Raw genomic sequence first — 12,724 nt, 5'->3', positions numbered from 1 at the left:
CTTTAAAGTTTAAACTTTTCAATACTGAACTGTTGGGAAAGTGCTCAGGTGAGCAATATAACCCCAGGGCCTCTTATTGTTGTTTTTCATGCATATACCTTTGGGCAATTAAGTTGAGAATCATCCTTAACATTACCTACATCAGTAAAGGAATATTTATCCAATTTTTCATACATGCTTATCAAAGTGAAAGGATGATCACTTTACACTTCATGAATCGAACTATTGTTCTTCAATGATCTGAGATGGGGCGTACTGTTATCATTGTCGTCGCAATTATCATCTTAATTATCATTGGAAGTGGAGTGATTTTCAGCGGATTTAGTGCCGTGGAATATTATGAGGTATAAAACTTTTGTTTTTGCAGTTTCATAAACGATTATGTCATGCTTCTTCTGATAAAATTATTTTGACTGTCCCTAATTTTGCAATAAGAGTACTTTTAACAGAATCTGAATTTATAATGTGTTTCATTCTATTTATTTAGTATTGAAGTTAATATTTTCCTGCAAAGGATGTTACTCATCAGCTTTTAAAAATTGAATTGTCACTTGTTCAAATGTAATAATTTTGATTTTGTAAGTTTTATTTAATTGTTTGTTATTCATAATTTTTAATGATTGTTGGTTTTTCCTTTAATGATGATGTCATGCCTATGTAAAGCAGACCTGTGTCGCATTTATATCAGACCAGGATCTGACGAATATTTTGTTCCATTGGATGCACACAGATCAATAGTCAATTTACTAGAGAGTACTTTTAGAAAAAGTTAGGTTGTTGTGCAAAAGGTTGGAAAAAAAACTATCAAGGACCCGTTGATAATTTGTATTTTGTATCGTATGTAAAATGATGATTTTAAGCCATGAATAATGTGGAATTGGAAGAAAAAAAATTAAACTTCAAATTAAACCAAATGTTCTGCAACAGGAAGAGAAATATGCAACAGACCAGATCATACAAAATATATGCTGTTAAAGTTGTAATAAATTCTTAAAATACTTATATATTGTATTATTATTTATATGTATTTAAAAAAAAGACAATGAAATTTTCATAGATTCAAGAAGAAATTATCAGTTAGTGATGGTATTAATTAAATTTGACCTATTATTTTTGAAACAAGGTCAGATCAAGGCTATAATCTTATTCCTAAAGGTCTTTCCATCCTCTTTTGATGTCATAGGTTTTTGCAAAAACTGTAATTAATTGAAATTCATACCAAATAAAACAATATCTTATGGAAGAATGCTTTTCGATAGGTGTAATGATAAAAATATTGTAAAATAGAAGAATTTTAAAAATGAATATTTTTTTATTTAGTCAATGAAACAATCTTTTAAAAATTTTGACAAGGGAAATAACCCCTTTCTGGGTATCTTCATTCAGGCATTTTCTCTATTGAACTTCTGATGTTAAATAATGTCCCTGATAATCAAAAATCAAAAGTATCTTAAATATAAGTAGCAAGTATTTCGGAACTTTCAGCATCAGAATTATGCATTTAAACAAGTTTTTACATAATTATTATAGCACTGTTTACACAAAAATGTAAGATTTTTTATTGTTGACATATATCTCTGTTTATTTATGTCTCGTATCTTAAATGAAATGGCGACCTTTTAATTTTTTGCAATAATTGGTGATTTAAATTTTAAAGTATATCAAATGAATATAAATGAAGTTTTTGTACTTTGAACCATTTAAACTGTGAGAGTGGAAAAACCTTAACATTAAGAATAAAAAAAAAAATAATTTGTCAATCATGCGATACTTATATTTCAGCTTCTTATATAAAAATAAAAAAAAATATTTGTCCTATTGGTAGAAAAGTAAAATATTTATTTTTTAATTGCAGTATGGCTTTAAACGACAAAAATCAACCGGTAAAGTGGATAAAACGGATATCTACAATTCTATTCTCTACTATGGTGGACCTGACATGGAATTCAAAACATTTCAGGCAGATGCGCATCACGTAACATTAAAAAATGCCAAAATATTTACAGCGGATAAACTTGAGGTCAATACAGCTTCTACGATGTGTAGAATTCGTTTATTATACCCCCCATCCCCGCTTGAAAAGTGGGAGGAATAATCGGTTTATTTTTGGGGTATCTGTCCTCTCATACCACTGAATGAAATTTGATGAATTTTTCAAAGAATTTTCATTACATATTGCCATTATGCACCTCCTATTTTACTTTTTGATCCGACACATATTTTGGGTTTCCCACAGCAAAGCATGGACACTGCCATTATATTAATATGGGAGGCGGGGTGTCATTTAGTGAGCTCATTGCTCACAGTACCTCTAGTTTTATCTGTATAACAGGCAATCAAACGTTTTTTGTGTTTTGATTTATTGGAAGAATAAAGAAACCATTTTTTTTAAATTCTTTTCAAAAATCTAAGCATTTTAAAAGGGTATGTAATAGCTCTACCTTCAAGAATGATATACAGTCTTCAGATATCCTTCAATCAAACATTGTTCCCGTCATATTAATTTTCTCAATAACCAGCTGTTTACAAATGAAGACACATTTGGCGCATAGCAAATTGAAATAATTAGAAGTATTCTTTAAAGCACATTTACATATTTCGAGAAAATTACGAAAAAAGGAGAAAAAAACAGAAGTGGCGGTCTCATGTTCGCATGTAAGGTGACAAACACTTGCTGAGTGCCCGGGGGTGGTATCAACCATGATAGCTCAAACACACTTACAAAAACTCAAATTACGATATATTAATGACAGCACATCTTATATACATGTATACTGTGTTGCATCTGTTTAACTTACTGTAGATTCCCTTTGGGTAAAGGAAAATACGCAAAGATATCAGAAGATATTTTCATGTATAATCTAAAGATTAATTTTGAAATTCCATTTTAATGATCCTCATGACTTCTCTATTTAGACATAGCTAGCTTTTTCATTGCCTCAAATAAACTTGAACCTTTTAGATATTTAAAACAAGAAATTTTCTATGACTAATAAAAACTTATTTTTGTCCGTTTACATCTACAGGTCAGAATAACAGCTTATTTACAATATTTCCTCCGAAAAGATGAGCTAGTTTTGCTGCATGACAAATTTGACTTGGATTACCAAAGTGTCATGGAGACCAGTGCTTTAGACGCCTTAAAGGTTAGTTATCAAAACTTAGATACATGCATACCTGCTATGCCATAGAAGCTAAATAAATGTATTTCTTTATTTGGAATTCAGTCCATTTGTTTAGACCTATGACGAATTTCCTGTTTCTGTTGCTATTTGAATGAAATGACATTTAAACGTAAACGTTTATCAACGTATGAATTAGTTGAATTTTAATATAGATAAGCCCCTCACCAGAATGAATTTGAGAGTAACAAAGAAGATGGGTGAACAAGGCGGGCAGAATGCCTATAGCGTCAGATATTAAGAAATCATATTAAGTATGTGAATTGATTATTTAAATTAACCTCTAATTATTGAAATTTTTGAAATTATGAGAAAAAAAAATTTCTGAGAGAGAAAAAATCTCGTAAAAAAATTTTCTTTAGATGGTATTCGTGGGATTCGAACCTTAGCAATAAAAATCCGACGTGTCAATAGCATACTGCTTTGAGACTAACGCGTTAACCACTATGCTACACCACTCATGGTGATTTTAGGCATTTAAATCATGGTTGTGATATGACCCGCGACTTAATGGACTTGAAGTATTTCTCGGAAAGATGCTAATGTTGTGTCATAAAATTGTACTTTTAACAAAAGGTATAGTGGGTCTTTTCACATGTTTTGGAAAACCAAAAAATGTATATTTTATAGCACACTATTAGGATCATCTTTCAAAAAGATATAGAGATAGACCAAATATTGAAAAATTTTGTTTAAGTCAATGAGAAAATGATCGTTTTTGTTCTTTTTAGTGTGTGTAAGCTTTTTCATAGGCAAATATTTTCAGTCTTTGTGAGATTTTTGTTAATTGTAGAGATTTTACATAAAGTATACTTTAATATTAGATGAAATATCAAGTAAAATTTGGATTCAATTGAGATTAAAATTTTCACTTCTTATCTTTATTTGGACTTCATGTCCATTTGTTTAGACCTTATTCAAATTTCCTGTTTCTTCTTTTGATAAACGTAAACTTTATGTGAAAATTGTCAAAGTTTCTGAAGATTTTAAACGATTGTACAGAAGTTTGTTTTAAAAAAAAATCATGTTAATTCAACTTAATTGAGAAAAAAATATTAGAACTCTTAAATACTAGTACACTAATTTATCAATTAGGGTTCAACAACACTGTATACCACAAGAGAGCTTGTCACCAACAGAAAGCTGATGGAACAGACAATCTACAAGGCTGTCAGAGAACGCTTAGGGGGCACCTGTTGCAGGCCGGACTGTACCTCTTATGCCTTTGGTAGGATAATAAATTTAGCACCCCTCCTCATAACATGCTATAAGACAGTGATAAACTGAAGATGCACATTTAATAATGAGTCAAGAGAACATCAAACTTTTACAAGGACAAATGAAAGTTATCATATAAACAATGTTTATATATATAAATTATATAAATATAATATGTCAATACATTTAAATTTTGGAACCTCTATTAAGTTTCCCTCTCACTTTTATTTTCTGAACAAACGTTTTTTTTTTTGTTTGTTTTTTTCAAAATGAAAAAAAAACCTTTTGATTTTTCAGCTTGTCCAGAAAATTGTAAACCATATACTGAATGCACTGCTAAAGAAAAGGGACTCTTTGTCGATGTAAAATATTTCCAACTTGGACAAGTGACAATACCAGATAGTGTGCAAGAACGCTTTATGAAAGCTCTTACGTTACAAGAGCAGTCGGAGCGCGAAGAACTTTTACAAGAGGCCAAAGTAATCCGTAAAAGCACTACAGCAATGGTAAAGCTTATTCTACGTTTTTGTAGAAATTCGACAATAAACATTCAATTTTAATAATTAAGAAAGTTTCATATTTGCTCAATAACTCATTTTCTATCATTTATTTTTATTTTAATAGCCTCTTTTTATGACGCAATGTATGTCCATTGAAATAATTTGCTAGTAAAGTTATGTTTATATCGAAATTTTCTATCAAGAGGAATTTCAATTATATTTTTAGACATGACGTGTTTAACAAAATTAAACATGTTTGAGTTACATCAGTAACATTTATGTAATGATCTAGTGAATATTTATCGAAAAGACAGGATATCTCTAATGATATCAAATTGTTTCATATGCCGACTGGCATTTTTCATACAAACAGTTAGGTCATTATATACAAACTAAATTGCCTTCGATTTTCCCGTTATTTCCCGATCATGACAAGAGCACAAGGTGGATGTGACCGGTTGTTAGGGAATGCCCATTCCTCCATTATACCTGATCTCACCCCACCTCTGACAATTCTATGTTTCGGACTTTTGCTACTGTTCTACAATTAATTCTGTTGTTTAATTGGATAAAAAATTTACTTTATATCGTATAAAATGGGTTTAAGTCACAATTACTTGCGTCAAAAACGTATCATCCGCCTGACGTTATATATTTCATTTTATTATTGTTAAAATTAAATTATAAGTTATATGATTAAATTAATCAATTTATACCGTAAAATGCTTTTTTGTTTTAGGTGACCTGTATTAATTAATCAATTAGCTTTTTGTTTTAGGTTAAACAAATCAAGAACAAGGCTGCAGAAATTCTGAATAATGGTACAATGGTTGCAAATTTAATATCGACCGTGGCAAGATCCAATTACTCGACTGCCCTGGAGATGGCACGTGTTCAGGGACTTAGATATACCTTCAATGAATTGGGATTGTCACAGCAAGAACAAAAGAACAGTTTTAACTATCTACGAACTTTGCGGGAACACCCAAAAGCTCGCTTTACTGTCGACTTTCAACAAAGAATTGCAGGAAATCTTTAGCAATTTAAGAAAAGCCAATAGATTATTTTCAATGTGTTCTGTAGAAATCTGATTTGCTTACATATACACTGTAGTTTCCTGTTTGAAGCATTTAGCTGCATGGAATAACATAACTGTTTATGTGTGTGTGTGTTGTTTGTGTGTGTGGTAGTCTATTTGCCAGTTCAGTATTCCCTATAGCTAGAGTTGGGCTTTGAGAGTAGGCAAATATTATATACAAAGTCACGGTTTATGTAAGGATTGAAAGAATCTTTAAAAATATTTTTCTCAAGAAGAGCAGGTTTAAATTTGATAAAATTGATATGTAAATATTCCGACATTGTTATTTTCAAAGCTTTCGATTAAAATTGGTTTGTATTATGTGTCCTTAATATATAATCCCTATGATGTTGTTCATGTCACGACTCCTTGCTTTTGAAAATAAAGTTATATCTGCTTTTGGTTGAAAGAAAAGTATTGGGGCCTATATGAATTTTTATGTTTATAACAGCTTAGCTAAACAAAACCTTCATGCCACTGTACATTTATTCTGCTTCATCTCACACCATATGACATTATATTATATAAATATAATTATATGATAAAAGGCATTTTTCACTTTGTTGAAATATTGGATGTAGTCCCGCATTCAACTCTTTTATTTCACAGCAATGAAAAAAACTAGTAGTGTCAAGCAATAAACTTATGGAACTCCAGGAAAAATGTATTCAGAATGAAATCACACATGATTTAAATTTATATTTTTTATGTATATAATTTATATTTGTACTTCAAAGATATAAAAAAAATGTAAGATTTTCAGACAAGATAGCACAATATGCCATGTACATGCCAATATGACACTAAAAGCATGATACCACAGAATTTACTAGTATGACTTGTTTTGTGAAAATTCCTTTAAGAAATAGAATCTGTTTTTCAATAAATATTACTGTAAGAAATTATCATTATCACTCGTAAAATGTTATGTGTTTAACTGACATATATTTGTATTTTAATTTACCTGCTCTCATATATGTAAGGTAGACTTTCATTAGGATCAAATATATAAAAACAAATAAAACCCAACCTGTTTGGAGTGTATAATATATTCGTACTTTTATATCACTAAGTGAATCATGAGGTGTGATAGGAAATGCAATTAATAAATTCTCGGCTGCGTTTCTACCTGCATTTGCTACTATTTTAAGGGCTTGTTCACGGATACCTCACAACATTGATTTTTATATTAACTTGTCCTTGACATTGCCTTAATACCTTTGAATATTTTTTTGACATTTTTTCCATATCTGTTGAAATGGGCAGTGAGAGGAATTCACTGGTATTGGTAGCGGTTGGAGGATGTTGTATTCTTTCAATCGTTGGAGGTATTTTGTTGGCATACAGTTTCAGTTACGTGGAATATTATGAGGTACGCTATGAATTCTAACTGGTATGAATAAATAGTACATTATGTTATTGTTGCTCTTTCTGATAAAGGAAGAATTGCAGAGGGGAAAAAAATCGATGTCAGTAATGCCACACCCTGTATATAGCAGATCATGATAACTGAAAAGCTATTCATTCAAAATAAATGCTTATAATATTAGCTATAACATTCCGTTATAAGCAAATACTATTGAAATCTGTAGATACATTTAATTTTTATATTTTAGATTTAAGTCGTAGAAAATATATTTTCTCTAGCTAATGGTATACATTTTATATGCCACATATTTTATTACTGTTTGTTTCAAAAGATGTAGAACATTTATGGGGATGAATTTTAATTTAGTGTATTAATCCTACAAATAGCTTTGTCCAAAGTGCTTAACAGGTCTTTGATTCAATTTTTGACATTGAATTTCAGCTGGATCACCAACCTCGCCTTCATGCTGACTGAAAATGTAGATCTAGATACTCCAGTACATGTAGTTTACACGTTGTACAGAAAACTTGTAATTATGAAAGAACGTTTTCTAAAGAAGTTGGGGGTATAAGGCGGGCAGAATGCCTGTAGCGTGACGGATAAGAAGTGAAAAATTTAGTCTCAAGTATATCCAAATTTTATTTCATATTTCATCTAATATTAAAGTATACTTAATGTAAAATCTGTATAATTTACAAAAATCTCACAAAGACTGAAAATATTTGCCTATGAAAAAGCATACACAGACTTAAAAGAACAAAAACGATCATTTTTTTCATACTTTAACAAACTTTTTCAATATGAGTGGGTCTTCGCTCCATTTTTTTTTTGAAAGATAATCCTAAAAGTTTGCGATAAAATAATTTTTTTGGTTTACAAAAAAATGAAGCGAAGACCCACTATACCTTAAAAGTACAATTCTATGACAAAACATTGGCATCTTTCCGAGAAATACTTTAAGTCTATTAAGTCAAGGGTCATATCACAAACGTGATTTAAATGCCCCTTTATATCATCATGAGCCAGGTAGCATAGTGGTTAGCGCGTTAGGTAAAGCAGTAAGATACTTCGGTATTGCTGCGTTAGTACACCATCTAATGTTTTTATAAATGAAATTTTTAAAGAGATTTATTTTCTTTCAGAAAAACCGGTCAAGATGGTAGAGCGTTCGCTTTGTATTTTATAGGTAGTGACTGTTCCTTCGCCAAGCGCTCGGCACAAGAAGTGAAAGTCACGGGTCTTTCGGATATGACCTTAAAAACGTAGGTCCCGTGTCACGGTAGGCGTTGGCACATCTGCTCAATGTTTTTTTGATAAGACCGGCATGAAATTTTTAAAGAGATTTATACAATTTCTTTCAGAAAAAGTTTTTTTTCTCATAATTTTATAAATTACAATAATGAGAAGTAAATTTAAACACTCAATTTACATATCAAATGTGATTTCTTAATATCTGACGCTATAGGCATTCTGCCCGCCTTATCCCCGCTTCTTTATGATAATTACATACAAACAATATTTGAACATGCAATTTTGATTCAGAATGATTTATTTTCAAGGCTTTGTTATGTACTTCCCAGTGCTTCCTCGTCATTTTACACCACTCATACATGTATAAGACGAATTAATGTTCGGTCAACATTCATGAAAATAGATTTTTTTTTTATATTTCATTTTGTTATTCACTTGTTGTAGTTTGGATTTAAAAGACAAAAATCTACAGGTAGAGTGGACAAATCCGAAGTTTACACCGCCGGCAGGTACCTATACGGACCAGATATGGAGTTTAAGGTTTTCCCTCTTGATGCTCATTACGTCACTTTGGAAAATGCCAAAATATTTACAGCAGATAAATTGGAGGTAGTGTTTAATAGATAAATTCTTTAAATGTATTTATTCAAATGTACTGAACAATAAAATGTATATGTATTATGAATAAAGTTGTCCCGTATTTTTTTAAGTATAAAACAGGTACTTGATTGAATACTTTTGATATTCATGATTTTATGTTAATTGTTTATTTAACATATTATTTCGTTATTTTGAAGGTTGACATCACAGTTCACTTTCAGTATTTTCTCCGAAAGGATGAGTTAGTTTTGCTCCATGACACCTTTGACATGGATTATAAGGATGTAATTCAGAACAGTGCTCTTGACGCAATGAAGGTATATTAAACAGTTTAACCTTTTTTTTTGCCAGTCGGAATTTTAAAGCCGTTTTTTGCCCTTCCATATTCCAAAATAATATTTTGATTGGTTTAAAATTAAAGCATTTGTATCAGTTGGTATAAGACAACATCATGGAATTGCAATCTGGTACACTTACCTTTAAGTAAAGACAAAATGTATCATAACAAACATTATATAATTGTTTTAACTTTAAGGACAACGTGAAACTGTTATCCCTTGAAAACCAATGTTGACTGCAATGATAAATGCAAAGTACGTTTTGGGACAATATGGTCTTCAAAGGTCCCTTACGTGCGAGGTGGTCATGTCCCCTTATTTCTTTTTCCAAGAAAAGTGTTTTGAATATCCGGTGAAATATATATAAAATGAAGATTTTATTATACCTGTGATACTATTTAAAAATATTCCAAGTTAATTTGGATTTTCTTTTTAAATTTGGAATTTATTGGAGATAAGTGCCAGAAAAATATTCTATGAAATAGAACAAATTAAAAATATCTTTTGACACTGGGTGTAAAGGGAGGAGGTATGAGTCTATACCCCAACACATGTGGCTATGTCAAGGAAAAACAAATTATTCCTAAATGACCATAAATGCCACTTACAGGTTCATATTGCAGACATCCAACTTATGCCTTCCAATTTTGAATGAAAATTCTCAAGCAAACATACAGCAAACATACAGCAAACAATGAACAGTAAGAGTTTTTCTTGGTTGGTTGTCCTAGATCGGTTGCATGTAGGCATGAAGATACTGATTATATTAATGAACACTTTTTCCATTATCCCTAGCATTTTTTAAAATGTTAAAAATATTTATTTAAAAAAGTAATCGAGTTGATATTATCTCTGCTCGTTTGGTAAGGTTTAGTGTCCTCTCGACTGGTTATTTTTGTTTGGTTAGATTTCATTTTGTTTGGTTTGGTTTCAAAAGTTACAAAATCCAATGACCTTTTGACTGATTTAAATTAAGAAAGTATGATATATGATTCAAACAGAAATAAAACTCTTGAATAAATCCTTACTTTTTTCACTATAGGGGGCCACAACTGCGTATACAACAAGAGAGCTGGTATCCAACAGAAAACTGCTGGAGGAGACGATCTACAAGGCTGTTAGAGAACGGCTGGGGGGCACCTGTTGCAGGCCAAACTGTACTGCTGTCCAATATGGTACACATGTATCTATAAAATATGATTTTATTTTCATTTTATTGTAAAATATTAAGTATCTCAAATAAAGTTAAAATGTGCTTTACTGGTAATTTGGTCAAAAAATGATTATGAAACGAAAGATTCATTTTTTTACAAAAGCACAGCAGTGTCCCATAGAGTAAGATAACAATTTTTTATTACCTGTGAAAATGTTAACATTCTTAATTTGCAATTCAGTTCAGTTCTTATTTTTCTGCTATATATTACAATGAGTAGCACTTTCAGTATAATTCAACAATACATTTTAGCCTGCTCTCAAAATTGCAAACCCAGAGCGACGTGCACCGTCAAAGAAAAAGGATACTTTGTAGACGTCAAATATTTTCAACTGGGAGGTGTTATTATTCCTAACGTTGTACAAGAACGTTTTATGAGAGCACTGACGTTACAAGAGGATTCAGAGCGGGAACTTCTTGTGCAAGAGACCAAAGTTGTGCGCAAAAATACAACAGCCATGGTAAGAAAAAGCTATAATTATCTAGCTGATTTTTTAATAAATACTTAGTAAGTTTAAAACTAAAAACAATTCCTAGGATAAGATCTATTATTTTCGCTATTGAAGTTGACTGGCAATTTAATCATGTAATATGAGTGAATGCATTAGAATTTTTGTCACATGCATGAATTCAGGTCCAGCAAACGAGGAACGCTGCAATGGAAATTCGGAAGAACGGAGAGGTTGAAGCCAAACTAACAAACGCCGTAGCACTGGCAAACTACTCTGCTATCTTAGAGGCTGCTCGTAGTGATGGATTGAAGTATGTTTTCGGCGTATTAGGATTTTCTCAACAAGAACACAAGAACAGCTTCAACTACCTTCGAACATTAAGAGAACTGTCTACAGCTCATTTCACCGTAGATTTTCAACAAAGAATTGTTGGAAATCTTTAATGATAAAAACTTAATTACAAGTATACATGTACAATGTATGTGTTGATTTAATTCACTTTTTTAAGCATTTTTTGTACATCTAGCCATGTGTATAAATTTTATATCTGGCAAACAGAAAATAACGCATTTTAGTCTTTGAATAATTTAAAAGGTACCAGGAATGAGGTATTGTAATTGACTAATTAATTACATTTTTTGAATTAATTGGAAGTAATGTGTAGTTGAACATTTTTTCAATTACTTGTAACCGTAGATTTTCAACAAAGAATTGTTGGAAATCTTTAATGACAAAAACTTAATTACAAGTATACATGTACAATGTATGTGTTGATTTAATTCACTATTTTAAGCATTTTTTGTACATCTAGCCATGTGTATAAATTTTATATCTGGCAAACAGAAAATAACGTATTTTAGTCTTTGAATAATGTAAAAGTTACCAGAGATGGGGTAATTGTAATTGACTGTAATTAATTACATTTTTGGAAGTAATTGGAAGTAATGTGTAATTGAACATTTTTTCAATTACTTGTAATTGTAATTTAAATAATTACACTGAAAAATACCATGTAATTTCAATTACTTTTTCAATTACATTCAATTACTTTATATAATACCCATGCATTCATGAAATACTGTCACCACTACCTCCCCATTTAACTGTCTTTATTGTATTGCAAAACATACCCTCAATCATACAGAAGACAAATTATTTTATAGTAATGATCTACTTTCTTTCTAATCATTAAATAAAATTTGAATTTTTAGTTTTATGCTTATTTGAATTTTGCACCACCCTTTTTAAGGTCATTGAGCTATGAAATACAACATTTATTATCTTTCAGTCTTTGTTGTTTGATCAATGAAGAAAACGAATGTGTGTGTCAAGATAAAAGGGAATGTGTGTGTCATTAATTTATATACTCTCCAGATAACAGCTGTAAATTGCAATCAAAACAAATCAAATCCTTTAAAGATCGAGGTATTCATTCCATGATTTAGAAGACAAAGCCATTGCATGGAGATAATTATTTCAATTAAAAATGTCCCACTAGTTTGAGAATGAAACTTTCAATATAA

General features: G+C 30.7%; 2 protein-coding genes across 2 annotated transcripts; both read left to right on the top strand.

The window, feature by feature from the left end:
• Positions 1–245: 245 nt before the first annotated feature.
• Positions 246–5,954, top strand: LOC134241662 (uncharacterized). The gene is made up of 6 exons (XM_062723696.1): positions 246–344; positions 1,856–2,020; positions 3,027–3,146; positions 4,278–4,410; positions 4,698–4,906; positions 5,679–5,954. The coding sequence occupies exons 1-6, from the start codon at positions 246–248 to the stop codon at positions 5,937–5,939; spliced, it is 987 nt and encodes a 328-aa protein (XP_062579680.1). The 3' UTR covers positions 5,940–5,954.
• Positions 5,955–7,223: 1,269 nt separating this feature from the next.
• Positions 7,224–11,889, top strand: LOC134241648 (uncharacterized). Its single transcript, XM_062723682.1, has 6 exons — positions 7,224–7,350; positions 9,043–9,207; positions 9,396–9,515; positions 10,579–10,711; positions 11,002–11,210; positions 11,384–11,889. The coding sequence occupies exons 1-6, from the start codon at positions 7,237–7,239 to the stop codon at positions 11,642–11,644; spliced, it is 1,002 nt and encodes a 333-aa protein (XP_062579666.1). The 5' UTR covers positions 7,224–7,236; the 3' UTR covers positions 11,645–11,889.
• Positions 11,890–12,724: the final 835 nt, after the last annotated feature.

This window comes from Saccostrea cucullata, unplaced genomic scaffold (genome assembly GCF_032062105.1).
Source record: "Saccostrea cucullata isolate Sc308-1 unplaced genomic scaffold, CSIRO_AGI_Scuc_v1 ctg267, whole genome shotgun sequence".
NCBI classification, from domain to species: Eukaryota; Metazoa; Mollusca; class Bivalvia; order Ostreida; family Ostreidae; genus Saccostrea; species Saccostrea cuccullata.
This window is presented reverse-complemented; position numbering and strand designations above follow the sequence as displayed.